The sequence below is a fragment of the Danio rerio genome, chromosome 8 (genome assembly GCF_052040795.2).
Source record: "Danio rerio strain M-AB ecotype USA chromosome 8, GRCz13ab, whole genome shotgun sequence".
Lineage (NCBI taxonomy): Eukaryota > Metazoa > Chordata > Actinopteri > Cypriniformes > Danionidae > Danio > Danio rerio.
In genome coordinates this window covers 2,494,651-2,514,143 of record NC_141028.1, presented here as the reverse complement: position 1 = coordinate 2,514,143, position 19,493 = coordinate 2,494,651, and the positions used below count along the sequence as shown (strand labels likewise).

At 36.8% G+C, this 19,493-nt stretch overlaps 1 protein-coding gene across 2 annotated transcripts in view; it reads right to left on the bottom strand.

The window, feature by feature from the left end:
- Positions 1 to 277: 277 nt before the first annotated feature.
- efna5b (ephrin-A5b) overlaps positions 278 to 19,493 on the bottom strand; it is a 198,896-nt gene continuing 179,680 nt past the window's right edge. Inside the window, 3 exon segments of one of the 2 annotated variants that reach the window (NM_131026.4) lie at positions 278 to 1,007; positions 12,804 to 12,881; positions 13,050 to 13,115. In NM_131026.4, the coding sequence (NP_571101.1) occupies positions 883 to 1,007; positions 12,804 to 12,881; positions 13,050 to 13,115 (269 nt within the window). In that variant the 3' untranslated portion in view covers positions 278 to 882. 2 annotated transcript variants of the gene reach the window in all.

The window sequence follows — 19,493 nt, the reverse complement described above, 5'->3', positions numbered from 1 at the left end:
AATTGGACCTACACTTTATATTTTCAGATTTTTTCATAGTATATATATATTAATTCTGGTACTTTTACCATAAACTGACATATCAACAACTTGGTAGAGGCTGATATTTTAGAAATTATGGGATGTGTTGAAAACAAATGCATTGAGTGTGTAAACAAGCGACATTAGGAGATAAGAAATGCAATCCAACAATGTTTTCTTGGTGGGGCAGTTAAAGGGTTAAGCAATACTTGTTTTGGATTGTCTCCGGAACAAACCACTGTTATACAATGACTTGCCTAATTACCCTAACTTTACCCTAATTAAGCCTTTAAATGTCACTTTAAGCTGAATACTAGTATCCTGAAAAATCTCTGGTCAAATATTATGTACAGAGATAAAATGAATCAGCTATTAGAAATGAGTTATTAAAGCTGTTATGTTTAGAAATGTGTTGAATACATATTTACACAATTCACAGGGGGCTAATAATTCAGGAGGACTTCAGACTTCGACTGTATAAATTGTTTCACAACCACTTACCTTAAATATTATTTTTGTAAACCCAATGAATTCTTTTTTCAGTGTTTAGACTAGTAATTAACTCTCCGAGATGCATCGTCAGGCCGTTTCTTCTTCTGCAGTTTGTTACGGGAAGGCAGACGAAGGACGAAAGAAGGCAAGAAAAGTCTTTGTGTTTTTGATTTCTAACAGCAGAGCCGGCTTTGATGGTGTGATGTCTCTTTGATGTGACACTCTGACTCCGCCCCCATCCTCCCAGCAGCCAATCAGCAGAGAGCTGCCGCCGTGATTGGTTAATCGGGTGATAATCTGCGATTCTTCTCTGCGCGGCTAATCGAAGGAGCACTTAAATATGGGTGAAAGATGATGGAAAGCTCTGGGTTATAAGAGCAGATAGAGCGAGATGCAGAGCAGCAGGAGCGCCAGCAGGGGGCGCGACGTCTGGTGCCGCAGGCCTGAAGTCGACACGTCGCTCCGGGATGGTTCAGCCTCATGACTCGTGTCGTCTGAAATTTAGGAGAAACAAACAACACAAAAATAAATGAAATAAATTTATATTATGTTACATATTATGGGTTGTTACAGTCATCTTTAACACCATAATGTTCAATTGTTTAAAAACACTGCAAAAATACGATGAAATTAGTATTTATTTGCTTGATCAAACAATAAACAATGTATTTATTAGTTTTCATTCATCTTTGTTAAAGAATATAGTCAGTCATTGTTAGTTCACGTTGACTCACAGTGCATAAAGTAATATTAATGATGCATTAGTAAGTCTCATTAACAAATGCTGTACTATTATTGTTTATTCTTAGTTCATGTTGGTAAACACTTTAACATTAAAAAAATGGAGACGTATAGTTTGTTAGTAATCACATCACTGCATGAAATTCAGATGGAAGAAAAAATAAAATAAAAAATAAACAACATTAAAATGCAAATAAAACACCTTAAACATTAAGAACGCATTTCGATTTGCATATACTTCACAACACACCAATAAGAAAATATACTATAGTACTTTAGAATAAATTCTAGTGTTTTTGGACCAGACTATGGTAAAGTCCTTGAAATAATCTGTTGTGGCGATTCTACAGTTGTTTTGGTAACACAACACTATAGTAATAAATCTGTTGTGGCAATTCTACAGTTGCTATGGTAAAACAACAACTATAGTAATTTGTTGTGATGATTCTACTGTTGCTATGGCAGCAAAAACTATAGTAATTAATCTGTTGTGGGGATTATACAGTTACTATGGTAACACAAGAACAATGGTAATATGTTGTGGTGATTCTACTGTTTCTATGGTAACACAACAACTATAGTAAATAATCTGCTCTGGTTATTCTACAGTTGCTATGGTAACAACAACTATAGCAATTAATCTGCTGTTGTGATTCAACAGTTGCTATGGTAATGCAAGAACAATAGTAATTTGTTGTTGTGATTCTACAGTTGGTATGGCAACGCAACAACTATAGTAATTAATTTGCTCTGGTTATTCTACAGTTGCTATGGTAGCATAACTATAGTAATTTGTTGTGGTGATTCTACAGTCGCTAAGGTAACAACTATAGTAATTAATTAATTAATCTGCTATGGTGCTTCTACAGTTGCTATGGAAACAACAACTTTAGTAATTATTATGCTGTGGTTATTCTACAGATGCTATGGTAACACAACAACAATAGTAATTTGTTGTGGTGATTCTACTGTTGCTATGGCAACGCAACAACTATAGTAATTTATCTGCTGTGGTTATTCTACAGTTGCTATGGTAACACAACAACAAAAATAATCTGTTGTGGTGATTCTACAGTTGCTATGGTAACGCAACACTTATAATAATTAATCTGCTGTGGTTATTCTACAGTTGCTATGGTAACAACAACTACAGTAATTTGTTGTGGTAATTCTGCAGTTGCTATGGTAACACAACAGCTATAGTAATTTGTTGTGATTCTACTGTTGCTATAGCAACAACAACTATAGTAATACATCTGTTGTGGTGATTCTACAGTTGCTATGGTATTAAAAACTATAATAATTAACCTGTTGTGGGGATTCTACAGTTGCTATGGTAACACAGCAACTATAGTAATTTAACCAAATGACCCAACGCTAGTTTTAAAAATAAGAAGTGCATAAAAATGAAGATATTGTCTCTCTAAAGAAAGATTCGGCTCTGAATCTGAAATATCTGAATTTTTTTTTTTAATCTTTTGCCTGCTACTGATCTATATTAACACAATCAAATTTATTAATTTGCATAATATCCACCTCCCAAACCACACGAACACTCTGAAATGGGTGCTTTTTTTTCTTTTTGATATGGAAAGAAATCAATCAAAACAGACTTGTCCAGCTGACCTATCAGAGCAGTGTTGGCTCATAGAAAGGGGAGGGGCTTACATACCATGATTCAATTGAATTACATCAGAATGACTCTAATAGTAAATGCCTGTTCTGAGAAAAGTATCAAAGTTTTCTGACCTTGAATGCATTTAAACCTGTTGTAGGAGACTCCAGCACAATTTAATATATTATATGAGGCGCTCTTTATTAGTCGACAGTCTGGCTTCCAGACTCTCTGTCCTGAATTTGAAAGCAGCTTCAATGTTTGATCGCGACACCATGAAAGTCAAAGCCAGCAAAGGAAAGCAAAGCCAACAAACATGACAAGCCGACACTCCTGCATATGTTAATAAGAGCCATGTGTTCAGATGTAATGGCTTTTGTCAAGGAGAAGCCGAAATGAGCTCCATGTGACACCTTACAAAGCCAATCACTAATCTGGCACAAAACCATCAGGCAGATCCAAGCTATGCATCTTAATTTCTCCCACAGCCAACATGCATGCGCATTCTGATGCAAAGTGTACATATAATTCATGCATTTGGAACTGTACCATGTTTCAAAGATGTGAATGTATGCGCAAAACTAGCATATTGCATAAAAGATTTGTGAATAAATCAGTGTGTCCATTTAATGAGGAACAAAATGGTCACTTTTTGATGAACCTATACAAAAATTAAACAGAGAAATGTAGTTTCATGTGTTGGGTGGAGCCACTGTGGTGTTATTTTCTTCTCTAATAAATGAAATGAATGCAACGCAGTAGCTTTTGAAGGTGTGAGACAGAAGTCGCATTAGACTTTGTCATTGTTCGTCATTTTGAGAGGGTTGTAAAAATTCCGCCATAACCTATTATTGAAATTAATAAATTTGCATATTTTCTAATTGCTTTTTTCATTCATATTTTAATAATGAACTTGCAAGACCAGCATAAAGGCTAAACTATTCATTTATTTATTTGACAAATTAACAAAAACTCCTATCTGCCTTACCTCATATCTTCCTCCTGCGTCGACCTGAAACTGGGTGCTTTCCTGTGCGTAATCTAACGCATCAAGAGAGACTGATGCAGAGGCAGCTGTCATTAAATTCTGTGTCTTTGTCTCGGAAAGTCGACTTCTCGTCACAGTTTTAAATTTGTTCTGGAGGCTGAAGCCGTGTTCTGCTGCCACACTGGAGAGTCATTGCCAGAAGCGGCTCGGACTCGACAGACAGACTCGGGTCAGATATGGTTAACAGGAATCGGGCCAGTGCTTTACAGCCACATCACAAACGCATGTGCGGGAGCGAGCTGCGGGCCATGCTCGGCCCGGATAACACTCGCCGATGCCGAGTCGGAGGCGCCGAAGGGCAGCCGAGCTCCGACCGATACCTTCCTAATTAATAATCTGGGTAGCGCCTCTTCAGCAGCGTTTTGTGGTTAGGAAACATTTCTCCTAAGGAAGTGATCAGAAGTTTGCTGGATTTTCTGAATGTGGGATTTCGCGGTCTTGCAAGCACTCGTTTCAAAAAATACTGCAGCACGCGCTCGTTCAGCGAGATATATCCAGCTGCAGGCCCGCAGAACCACACACGTATTAGGCACACACAATCTAGGACACACAATCTTGGCAAACCATATAAAGACGGATGTTAATGTTATTAACGTCTTTTTGAACATCGTCATCGATATATTTTGATATATATGATTAATAAATATTGTACACAATTAACAATAGTGTTTACTTTATTTCACAAATATTGCGATCAAGACGGCCGAATGGGGAGCATTGTTTCCGATCGCCATTCATATATATAATAGACTGAACAGTTTTTAATCAGTCATTATAGCTGATCAGTCATTATTATCTGACAATAATATGGCAGATACTCGTTTGCTGGCCTTGCTGAATGATCTCATTTGGACAGGTTTAATTTATATAATGGATTAATTTATGATGAGGAAATAAGTTAATATAGGCAGAATACATTACATGTAATAAAAATCTTTTTACATGAAACAAATGTGTAACACTATATTGATATTTACTCAAGCTATTTAATAGTGTTTATTCGCTTAATTTTCTAATAACCTTTTAATTAATGATTTCCCACACTAATAATAGTGTAGTAATTTATAGTAAGCAATAAATTATTTTTAAACCAAAATTATATATTATATATGTATATATGTATATATATGTATATATATATATATATATATATATATATATATATATATATATATATATATATATATATATATATATATATATATATAGATATATACATATCTATATATATATATATATATATATATATATATATATATATATATATATATATATATATATATATATATATATATATATATATATATATATATATATATATATATATATATACATATATACATATATAATATAATTTTGGTTTAAAAATAATTTATTGCTTACTATAAATTACTACACTATTAAGTGTGTATATATATATATATAACAGCTGTGACAGTTTAGTAAAAGATAGTAGTTTATGTATAAACTTATAATTATAATCAGTTAAGATAATCAGTTTATAACTATGTATATTGTTTAAATGATTAACTATAGTAGCCTAATTTATTTTAAAGTGACATATTATTGTTTGCTTTTTATATTTTACAACAAAGTGATTTTAACCAAGTATGATAATATTAAGATCTTGAATTAGTTTATTACACTTTATCCAACAATTAGACGGTCTATAATGCTTTCTTTGTTTATGTAAACACATGAATAAAGTCAGAAGTGTATTTAACCAATAATTTTTATTTACATAATTTGAGTTCAGAAACTGCAGAGATGTTAAAATGATCGTTATGACATAATAATAATAATAATAATAATAATAATAATAATAATAATGACTGAAATGGGAAACCATACTTGTGAAATTCAATAGGTGGCAATAATGCTAGTTACCAAATATGGTTTGCCTAAATCGTGTGTGCCTAAAACGTGTGTGGTTCTGCGGGCCTGCAGGTGGATATTATTGCCTTCGGCACCAGGGGCGTGGCTTCACCCCTTTGCGTTCGGTAGTGCATGGTGCTCATAACGCACTCCAAACCACCTGACCTCCTTGTTGCCGCTGGCCCGTAACAACAGCTGTCGGCGACTGAGGATTTTTTCTGTTTGTTCTTCATCGTCCACTGCATCACTTCCTCTTTTTTTTCATTTTATTATCAATATCACAACTATTTGGCCGTTTAAAGACACTTCTAACATTCAGCTGCTGTGAGATTTTTGCAACTGTATGCAGCGGTGACGAGAGGAGACAAAACAAGGGCAGTCGCCATCAGCTGGACAGGAGTGGTAATTACAGCTACAAACTACAGTAGATTACCCTCAGCTTAATCCGTCAAAATGACCGATCACCTTCAGATTTTTCCGTCACTGCTGATGAAAATCCATCAATGACGAAAAATATTCAGTTAACGCGACCTCTGGTGTGAGACGCTGTTTGGGAGTACAGACAGATGATCAAGACTGGGGTGCCCAAACATTTTCTCACTAAAGGTAAAAACCAAACTTGATCGAGGCTGGTGCACCGAAGGTAAATATGTGCCATGGGTAATTACCTAATTTATTTAATAATGTTTAACAATCACTAGAAAACATTGCCTGAAGTATTTTTATTAACATTTAATAAAGAACGTTTTACAGTAAAAACAAAGCAATCTCTTTTATAAAAGAACTACACTAGTTTTTGCCTTGTTTGCTCACTGATGTCTTCTGCATAGTCCTCTATCTGTCGAGTGACAGTATTTACTGTAAAGTCAAAAAAACGAAAGTGTTTGGCGGAAGCAATTGGCTGACGGAGCTTGCCGAGGAGATACGGAACCTGCCGAGGAGATACAGGAAGTGCCGAGGAGATACGGAACGTGCCGAGTGAATGCGGAAAGAGGAGAAAAAGCTCACATGGCAAGTGCATGCATGCAGACGCGCTGTGAAAGCTGAAGAACGCGATCACTGGATTAATAAACTTTCATGATTGCATGCATAAAGTTTTAAGCTGCAGTGAGTGACAAAGGGAAGGCATATCAGCACTTGGTCATCTCAGGGACACTGATGGTACGAGAAATGACTTTTTCTAATTACAAGGACTGCCACATGCATTGCCTTATTCATAATATATGCGCAATATAAAAGACAGCTGCTGTTTTGTTGCACTGTAGTTCATTATTTTGTGCATTATAGTACACAACTAAATCTGACAATTTAACTGAAGAAACAATCATCAAGGTCCAATCAAGTTCATTTTCAGATTTCAATTAAAGATTACAAGAGCAAGCATTTGGTTTTCTTGTTAATGACAAGAACAGTATTGTTCAGCAGCTAATAATGAGAGCTAACAAACTTAATATGGTTAGTTTTGATGGTCACACTTTACAATAAGGTTCATTAGTAAATGTTAATTAATGCATTTACAAACATGAACAAACAATGAACAATACATTTACTACAGTATTTGTTCATGCTAGTTAACGTTAATGAAAATACAGTAGATCATTGTTAGTTCATGTTAACTCATGGTGCATTAACTAATGTTAACAAGCATGGATGTTAATAATGCATTAGTAAATGTTCAATTATGATTAATAAATGCTGTACATGTGTTGTCCATTATTAGTTCATATTAGTAAATGCATTACAGTTTTTCTTGTTTGCTTTGGCCTGGTTAAAGAAACTAGGTTCCACTTCATTTTCATTTTCACTATCCCAGCAGAGCAGAGGACCGGTCTTGCAAATGTGTAAACTCTTTCTCATTGGGTTGACACATTTTCCACACCATTTTTCAAAACAGCTAACACGAATGTCATTCAAGCAGTCCAAACTCCATTGTTTTAGCTATGGTAACTAAACAGAAACCATCTATTCCTAACCATTAGAAACTACCAACATCAATATGAATTCAGTGAAGCACCGGTTTGACACTCCTTCACACAAATCTTCAAAAAGCAATCAGTCTGCAAACCTTATAAAACGGTGGAAGGTCTGTGTTGTTCTGTGCCAGCATGGATGGAGGAGGTCAATAGTGGCTATATCTTATACTTCCAATAGTTTTGACTGTATATTAGTTTACATGTGTTTTCTCTAATATTTACAGTATTTTATTACTTTTGTCTGTTTTAACAGTATTTCAGTTTTCAGCCACAGTTTGAAAATTGTCATGAATTCATTATAAATGTAATCAAAGCATTTCTTATTCTGGATTAAATTCTTTGCAAAAAGGCAAATTTGACAGCCCAAATAGAAAGACAACGAATGGCATTGGCAATAGGCTACAATGACAAGCAATGGTGGTGCACTGAGTTCTGTATTTTGTTGTCCGTTGTGCAGTGATTAATTGAAAGAGCTCATATACCTGTTTGCAAGTTGTGTTGTTTGAAGGTAAAACTAGCTTTTGTTGCATATGTTAAATGTTTTGACACGGTATGTGCCTTTTGCAAGCAAAATGTGTCATTTTGACCATGAGTGCCGCAGATTAGGCCTGTGTGTTAACTGTTTTGAAAATGTGGAGTTTCAGTTGACAACTGCATCCAAGCAATCGAGAAAAACTGTAACTAATGAACCTTGTTGTAAAGTGTTACCATTTTGATTTCATGGGGACTTTACAACCAGCTAAGTAATCTGCCATTGGGGTAAGCATAATAATCTTGTTTTCAGGTTGAAATAAGTTTATTCTACTCACTTTATTGTCAAATTATTCTGCTTGTTTTAAGGAAAAACCCACTTCATTTTGAGATTATGTCTTAAAACAAGACAACATGTTTTGCTTGTCTAGAAAACGCTTCTTGATTTAGGAATTTTTAAATATTTGCTCTAGAAACAAGACAAAGAAGTAAGTAAACGCAGTGCAACAAGCATTTTTTTTCATGCGATAATCCAAAATGTGCATAAAAATAGGTGCATGGAAAGATAGCTGAAGCGTTTGGCTCTCTGAAAGGTCGCGTGGCTAATTTGTGGTCAGCTAATTGCCTGTGCAGATGGTGGAGTTGTTGACAGACAGCCCTCAGCTATTACAAGAGAATGCATTATTAATACGACGTGTTCCTCATGCATAAATAAAACACTCTTTGTGGTGTGAAGTGTCAGAGAAGCTGCGGGCGCAACTCAAATCCTCCAGACATACACACACACACACACACACACACACACACACACACACACACACACACACACACACACACACACTAGGGCTGCACAATATATGGTTTGAGCATCGATGTTGCAATCTGATGATTCGCAATAGTCAAATCGCAGAATATGCAATGTTAAGTTCTGGAGTATTATTATCTCTCAAGGCCTGTCACTGTGTGAGGATTTTAAAAGCATTCAGACATAAGATATTGTACCATTTGTAAATACTAATTAATACCAATTCATTTTATTAAATTGTTCTAACAATGAAGACTACGTGACAAAAGTCTTGTGGCCTATCTAAGTTTTAGGAACAGTAAATAATAACTAGAACCTAAAGTTCATTGATAAACTTTAATGTTGGCTTGAGTAAGCCAACGTGACTGCACTAGGACTGGGAATAGCAGTTGGCAGGAAGCACGGCGGCGGTTGCTAAGTGGTTGCTAGGCAGTTACTAAAACAATTATGGCATTGTTAGGTAGTTGCTAAGCAGTTGCTAAATGGCAATGCTCGTGAACATGTTTGATCAAATGCTAATACTCAGTAGGCATTTCTAGCATATGTTATTGCATTTAGATAATCATTTATAGCATGTAGCTAATCGTTATTAGCACTTGGCTTCCATTATCATTGTTACCATGCATAGCACACAGGAAGTCCCATTTGCTAGCATGAGTCAAACAAGCCAATGCCCAGGTCCCTACGATGTTCTGATGTAGAGATATTGCTATTTTTAAATGGTTGCTAGGTTATACTGTTTTGTTGCTATGGGGACATTTGACAGGTTTGTGATGATACATCAAAGCTTCTTGGCAATATGAGTGATCTTAATCAACCCCGATGTTTCTATGACAGTCTTTATGAGTGTCAAAAACTGGACTTGAACATTATGTATTCCTGGTGTTGGGTTGCGGCTGGAAGGGCATTCGCTGTGTAAAACAAATGCTGGATAAGTTGGTGGTTCATTTCGTTGTGGCGACCCCTGATTAATATAGAGACTAAGGGAATAAACATAATGTAGAAATGGCTTGCCGTATTTTTTTGAAAATACAATGCTTAATAAGTGTGAAAGTGATAAATGCAAAAATGGCTTGCCATGTCAGTAAAACAATATGGAGTTTAAGTCAAAAATGGCTTGCCATATTTTAAGAAAAATAATGCTTAAAAATTATTTATTGAAAAACTATAAGTCTGATAAACCTTAAAGATATAGCAACAAAATCTAACGCATCTAAATACAGCTTTCGGCCAAATTTGGGGCTTGTATAATTTTTTTATATGCCCAGATTATAAAAATTTTATATTTAACATTTTTTATTAAAAAAGCAATAAGTCTTATAGGCATGAGGAGATATAGCAACAATCTTGAATGTAGAAAGCACATTTTGACCACATTTGGGCCTTGTGGCATGAACGGCCTAGGAGGAGATACGTTTGTTTTCAAGGACAGAGTAGCATAACAGTATGTTGGTTTTCTCAAGCCAACACAATGACTTCTAGTTGATCATTTGGTATCAGAAGTGGCTCATATGAAAGGCAAAGGCCTCTAGATTTTGCTTATTTGAGCACAATAAAATGTGATCATGTCTTGATTGTGAATGATTTCATTAGGACAGTAAGCTCTGACTCTGCTTAGACTAAAGTCTCATCACTGAACAGGAATAATGTCCAGTATAGAATATAAAGTCCTGCTGCAGTGGAGACAGAATGAATATTGTGTCTGACTCCATCATGAGCTTGGAGGACTGCATCCATACATCTCTGACTCAAATCACTGATTAATAAAGTCATCTGGAATGAAGAAGAAAGCCTTCAGCAGGACTCCCAGAGTTCATCAAGAGACTTTGTGTTCATCTTCAACGCCTCCTCCTTCATCTTACCCCAGACAAGCTCAATAATGTTCATCTCTGGTGACTGGGCTGGCCAATCCTGGAGCAGCTTGACCTTCTCTGCTTTCAGGAGATTTGATGTGGAGGCTGAAGTATGAGAAGGAGCGCTATCCTGCTGGAGAATTGTCCCTCTCCTGTGGTTTGTAATGTAATGGGCAGCACAAATGTCTTGATACCTCAGGCTGTTGATGTTGATCATCCACTCTGCAGATCTCTCGCACGCCCACATACTGAATGAACCCCAAACGATGATTTCTCCTTCACCAAACTTGACTGATTTCTGTGAGAATCTTGGCTCCATGCTGGTTCCAGTAGGTCTTCTGCAGTACTGGTGATGATGATTGGGTTTCAGTTCAACAGGTGATCCATCAGAAAAATCCACCTTCTGCCACTTTTCCAAATGATCTACTAGAAGTCAAGTTATTATTTGTTGGTCTCACATCTGAGATTAACGAGAAGACGTATTTTTGGCGTCTATGTTATAAATGTTAATGTACAAATGGTGAATTAAACATATGTCAAACATGGCAAAACTATGAAATATGTCTCATGTAAAAAGAGTAGATAAGTAACAGAGCTTAGATCAGGCCCATAAAAGAAACCCTCACCTTGTGTCCCAATCCAATCCTGCCTGACACATTGGGCTCTATTTTAACGATCTATGTGCAGTTCAAAGCGCGTGGCGCTAAAGCATTAAGGGCATGTCTGAATTCACTTTTGCTATTTTAAGGATGAAAAAATATGCTTTGCACTGTGGTGCATGGTCTGACAGGGCTGTGTTTATTCTCTAAATGAGTTCTGGGTGTGTTTTGAGCATAACGTGCATTAAACCAATCAGAGTCTCATCTCTCATTCCCTTTAGGAATCAGTTGCATCGCTCCATGGTGCATTTGCTATTTACATGGCTGACTTTGTACGTGTAAAAACTGAACGCTTCACTAGCGAGAAAACAGTTAAACAGAGCATCTGCAGCACGAGGATAAAGAACGAGCCTCCTCCATTCAGCCTCTTTACTTTATTTTTACTCTTTACTCCTTTACTTTGGTGGAGACGTCTGATGCAGACGTCTCTAAAACCCCACAGGAGGACAAATCTACACTTGGTATGATTAAAACAAATATAAATTTGCATATAATAAATAATACTGCTAATAATAATGACATTACACAGATGCAGATTGTCATAAATAAACTGAAAAAGCCCCCTGAGATGAGGCATGGAGGCAGTGGTGTTTATTTTGATGTAGAAAATCATCATTTCTGTACCATCTTAATCCTTTCATTGTTTTCGTTTGTAAAGATATTTGTGTAATGCTGTTCATCCTGTGTGTATTCAGCAATGTGTAAGTATTTAGACCTGCATAGGCGCATACATAACATGCTGTCAATGGTGCGGTCTATTATAGTTCCTCAAAAGAGCAACATGCCAACAATGCACCTTAACACACCTCCTTTATAGACCTGCACACCCATGAGTCCACAAAATGGCTCAAATGGATTAGCTATTTAAACAACGCGGAGTAAAATGTGAAAATTACTGTTATGCTGGTCTGAAAATAGCAACAACTCTTGCCAAACACGTCTTGCGCCTTATTTTGCCAGGTGTATGTTAGGGCCCGATGTGCTCTTTGAAAGAGTGTACTTGCATTGTGTTAATATTAAATTGTCATTCCGGCATTATATAATGAGTGGCATAAAATGTTCTTAAAATTACAGCAATACAAGTTATCATCAATATATTCTGGTGCATTATATCCTACAACAAAAGATAAGATATCCTATTAGGCTTACCATGCAGCCTTAACACATACACACACACACACATATGCATGCATGCACAGAGTGATTAGAGGAATACACACAAAGCCGAGGTGAACTCAAGCCATACTGACCTCTTGGTTCTAATGCATTGTCTACTTTGTCATCGACAAAAACGCGGTCATGAACGCCTATGGTTTTCTCACAGCCATCTACAAAAACAGGAGAAATGAAAAAGAGACTGTAAGCCAATCAGGTTAGTGATCAATCAGCAGCCCAACCCACCTGCCAATCAAAGGAGAGCCAGAGCCATTAGTGTCCATTAAAGTGAGTGAGTGTGTGTGTGTGCGTGTGTGAGTGTGTGTGATCGGGACACTTACTCGGCGGCCTCACGAAGACCTTCAGCTTGAGACATGACCTTCTGCCAGTTTCTGTGATCATGGAGGCTGGAAAACACGAAGAGTGGAAACAGAGAGAGAGAGAGAGGGGTGAGAACACACACACACACCTGAAGAAGAGAAACGTCGCTTATTTTTCTCACACACACACACACACACACACACACACACACACACACACACACACACACACACACACACACACACACACACACACACACACACACCACACTACAAGCTGTGGCCTGCGGGTGTATTTTGTGGTCTGAAATAGGAAATTGTCCCTTTCCTGTGGAATCTAAAGGGCGTTTACACACACACACACACACACACACACACACACACACACACACACACACACACACACACACACACACACACACACACACACACACACACACACACACACACACCCTCTTACACACACCACATTCACACACTCACAAACTCACAGATTTACAAATACATTCACACAAACTCTCTCACACACATTCACACAATTACAAACTCACACACTCACAAATACACACAAACTCTCTCACACACACATTCACACACTCACAAACACACACACATTCACACACTCACAAACACACACAAACTCTCTCACACACACATTCACACATTTACAAACTCACACAAACTCTCTCACACACACATTCACACACTCACAAACACACACAAACTCTCTCACACACACATTCACACATTTACAAACTCACACAAACTCTCTCACACACACATTCACACACTCACAAACACACACAAACTCTCACACACACATTCACACATTTACAAACTTACACAAACTCTCTCACACACATATTCACACACTCACAAACACACACAAACTCTCTCACACACACATTCACACATTTACAAACACACACAAACTCTCTCTCACACATTTACACACTTACAAACACACACAAACTCTCTCTCACACACATTCACACGCTTACAAACACACATTCACACACTCGCAAACACACTAACACAAACTCTCTCACACACACATTCACACACTCACAAACACACACAAACTCTCACACATACACATTCACACACTCACAAACACACACAAACTCTCTCTCACACACATTCACACGCTTACAAACACACATTCACACACTCGCAAACACACTCACACAAACTCTCTCACACACACATTCACACTCACAAACACACACAAACTCTCTCTCACACACATTCACACAATTACAAACTCACACACTCACAAACACACACAAACTCTCTCACACACACATTCACACACACAAACACACACAAACTCTCTCACACACACATTCACACACACAAACACACACAAACTCTCTCTCACACACATTCACACACTCACAAACACACACAAACTCTCTCTCACACACATTCACACACTCACAAACACACACAAACTCTCTCACACACATTCACACACTCACAAACACACACAAACTCTCACACACACACATTCACACACTCACAAACACACACAAACTCTCACACACACATTCACACACTCACAAACACACACAAACTCTCTCACACACACATTCACACACTCACAAACACACACAAACTCTCACACACACACACATTCACACACTCAGAAACACACACAAACTCTCACACACACACATTCACACACTCACAAACACACACAAACTCTCTCACACACACATTCTCACACTCACAAACACACACAAACTCTCACACACACATTTTCACACTTACAAACACACACAAACTCTCACACACACACACACATTCACACACTCACAAACACACACAAACTCTCACACACACATTTTCACACTTACAAACACACATTCACACACTCACAAACACACTCACACAAACATTCACACACTCACAAACTCTCTCACACACACATTCACACGCTTACAAACACACTCACACAAACTGTCTCACACACACATTCACACACTTACAAACTCACACAAACTCTCTCACACACACATTCACACACCCACTCACACATACACACACATGCACACTCACAAAATACTCTCTCTCAAACACACACGCACATATTTGAATATGAATATAATAAGATGCACAAACTTTCTGTCTTACACAGACAAATACATCACATTCACTCATAAACTTACACACTCACACACACCACATTCACACACTCAAAAACTCACAGATTCATAAACACATTCACCAAAACTCTCACTCGCGCATTCACACACCCTGTCACTCACACATACACACGCATGCACACTCACACACATATACACTCTCTCAAATGCACAAATAAACTCTCTAATGCTCTCTCTCTCACACACACTCACACACACACACACACACACATACACACACATATACATGCGCGCGCGCACACTCACTCTCAAATGCACAAATAAACTCTCTAATGCTCTCTCTCACACACACACACACATATACATGCGCGCGCACACTCACTCACTCTCAAATGCACAAATAAACTTTCGCTCATGCTCACACACACATAAACTCTCTCAAATGCGCACACGCACACACACACACATACACAAACACACACACACACACACACACACACACACACACACACACACACACACACACACACACACACACACAACATACAATACATAATACAATACAATTAATGCAACACACCCAGCGGCACAACACCGGCCGTAACTAACACACATTAATCACACACATGCACACACACACACACACACTTGTACAGCTGTCATTATGGGGACTTCTCGTAGACGTAATGATGTTTCCACTGTGCAGACTGTATAATCTCTCCCCGTACTCCTAAACCAAACCCTCAATCTGCATTTCTACATGTTCACAACACTTCATTCTGTCTGAGATATGAGCCCCTTTTCTCATGGAAAAAAATGTCCCAATAAGTTCAAAATTTACTAGTATTGCTATACTTGCGGGGACATTTGCTGCCCACAATGTAAGGAACACAAGGTACACAAAAAAGTCAACATCATCTCACACACACACACACACTTAGACTAAATGTCCCCACAAGTGTAAAAATACTAGTAAATTTAGACTTCATGGGGATATTTTTTTACTTTGTGAAAACATGATCACACACACACACACACACACACACACACACACACACACACACACACACACACACACACACACACACACACACACACACACACTGATTTCAAGAGGAAAATCTCAGCTGGAATGTCAGACTGCCTTCATCTGCAGATGATTTCAGGCAGAGTGATGATGACGTGTGTGTTCTGCACGCTACATTTAAGGTTCAGTGGGACAGAAAAATCACAATCGTCTCCTGAATAACACTTGCTTTTAGACACAAACACCGCTTAATGGTCTTGAGTTTCTTCTGAGTCTGTGCTGATGGAAAAAGCAGACGAGATGCAGGAAAAATCACACTTTAACGATTTTCCAAAGTTTGTGTTAGCCAGAATAAAATCATTTTACACCCAGCAGAAACCAGTGCAGTCCAGCCTCTGCGCATGATCTAATCCAGTGTTTCTCAACTGGTGGTTGCAACCCAAAAGTGGGTTGCGGGAACATTTTCAGTGGGTTGTGGAGTGTGTGGTCAAAAAAACAACAAAAGTAAAATTTTTTACTTATTTGGCTTATACCGGACTTTTATTTTGAAATGTATGCACGACAACCCTACCGTTTGACATGTGAAATTTCATTTAATTATAGCAACAAATATATCGAAGTGCAAGTCTGACCCTGAATATGTAAAGTATGGATTTAGATATATTGACGACAAAAAAAGACTTAAAGCCTCAGTGTCATATGTAGTGAGGTGCTCTCATAAGAGAGCAGGAAACCTTATAAATTCAAATGACATTTAGAAACCAGACAACATGTTTTATTAACAGTTTAGTTCATGGTAACTGAACATTTCCTTACTCTAACCACTGTTTACAGTATTTGTCGTTTTTTACTTAGTAATATTTCTATAATTTGATCCATTTTTTTGAAATGACAGCCAAAAAAAAAAAAAAATGTGGTAAGACTTTATAATAACTACACACTATAAATCATTTATTAAGCATTAGCATCTAGAGAATTCATCATCTGTTAAGCATTAACTATAAGTTTATAACTGCAGCTACAAATGCTCTATTCTTGACTTACAAACATATTTAAAATGTGTTTAATAATCGTATTTTCATACTTTGTTAATGATTTATTTTTCATTACTAAATGAAGTATTGCATCATTTACAAACTGTTTGTATTTAGGAGTAGTTGAGGGTTTTTAGGATCATTCATAATGAGTTAGTAAATGATTAATAAACTATTGAAATCAACGTTTATATGTCTTATTATTCAGGCATATATTAATGGTTACTATCTATGTTAATAAATGCTTTATTAACTCAACTTCTTTTAGTTTTGTGACCTAATCTAAAGTGAGGACTATTCATGCTTTATAAATCCCTTATAAATGCCAAATAAAGGCTCAGTTAAATTCCAAACAAAAATAATGACATTAACCATTCCCATTCATTTATTCGTCCTTCATAATGTCCAATTCATTCATTTCAAATAAAAAAATCTTTGCAACCTGATCTAAAATTAAATCACTGTAGAGTTTAAACATTGCATCTTATTATATTGTTAAATTACTATATTGTTGTTGTTGTTTTATCCAGTTGGAAGTTGTATTTTGACGCTCCTGTTATTCAGCAATGTTTAAACTTTACCAAAATTGTACTTTTTAGAAAAGATTGCAAAGATGTTTTGTTCATTTGATTCTGAGTCTTTAATTGTCATTTATAAGGGATTTATAAAGCATGAATAGTCCTCACTTTAGATTAGGTCACAAAACTGCATGAAGTTGAGTTAATAAAGCATTTATTAACATATTAGTTAACTATTAGTATATGCCTGAATAATAAGACATATAAATGTTGATTTCAATAGTTTATTAATCATTTACTAACTCATTCTGAATGATCCTAAAAACCCTCAACTACAAATGGTTTGTGAATAATGCGATACTTAATTTAGTAATGAAAAATAAATCATTAACTAAGTATGAAAATACAATTATTTGACACATTATACAGGTGCTTATAAGTCAAGAATAGAGCATTTGTAGCAGCAGTTATAAACTGCTTACTAACACTTATTAATGTAGAGTTAATGCTAAACAGATAATGAATTCTCTATTTGCTAATGCTTAATAAATGATTTATAGTGTGTAGTTATTATAAAGTGTTACCAAAATTGTTTATTTGTAAGTCTCGGTGAATGTTTTATGACGTATCTGTCACTACTTGTGTATGTTAACAAATAAATGCAAATTAATTATAATTCCTAAAATTGTATTATAGTTCCTAAAAATTTGGGTCGCGGCTTGATGACCATGTAAAAATGTGGGTCCCATGGCCAAACCAGAACCAGTCCTGATGATCAGGGGCCTCATGTACGAAGACTTGCGTTGAATTAATACTACAACATTAATACTAAAACACAGCTGTAAATGTGCGCACACAGTAAAAAACTCTGTAAGAAACACTGCATATGCCGAATCCCATGCATATTCCGCAAACTGAGTGCACGAGCACAAAACCCCTCCCTGCCTCCTCCCTGTATTAATATGCTAATGACTGCACTTGGGAAAAACCAAATAAAAAAGCAATGGGAAAAGCAGGCAAGAAGAGAAAATTCACAGAATGTGAATGTGAGGTGCTCCTATCGGAGGTTGACTAGAGAAAACTGTGTTATTTGCAAGTTTGTCCTCCAGAATTAATAACACAAGAAAAAAATAGAGTGTGAGAGTTTGAACATCGCACTGCGAGTGAATTAAAAAAGGAATAATCCAATTTAAAGGTGCAGGTTAAGAGGAGAACAGTGGCACACGGTAAAATTGTGGAGCGAACAGGCAGGGGAACAGGGAATGCTGAACTAACAAACTGTTTGCAAAACTCTCCCATTAAGAATTTCCCTCAGAAACTCATGGTTTCCTCCTGGAACAGTTGTGTTTCTGGTGGAAGTGTGGCGCTTACTCCAGAAGCTTTGTGCTATAAAACACTTGTATTCTCACGTAAAAGTATTGCTTGACTCGAGAAACTCTGCATTTATTCACTAAACATTTCACTGTTGCTTTTCTAAAATCCAGCATGTGCTCATAAATTGATTGCATTCCTATAAAAATGTTGCAATTACTTGCACAGTGTGGCATTCTGTTGCAGAAGCATTGCATTTGCTCAAGAAACAATCAATCGTGTGTCTTTGGCATTCACTGCGTTCAAGTTTGCTCAAATAATCTTACTAAACATTTGCATTTTCCCAAGAAACATTGTGTTTGCTTCCAAAACGGTTGCATTCTTTTGCAAAAGAATTGCATTTCCCCCCAAAACTCTGTGTTTCCTCCTGGAACAGTTGTGTTTCTGGTGGAAGTGTGGCGTTTACT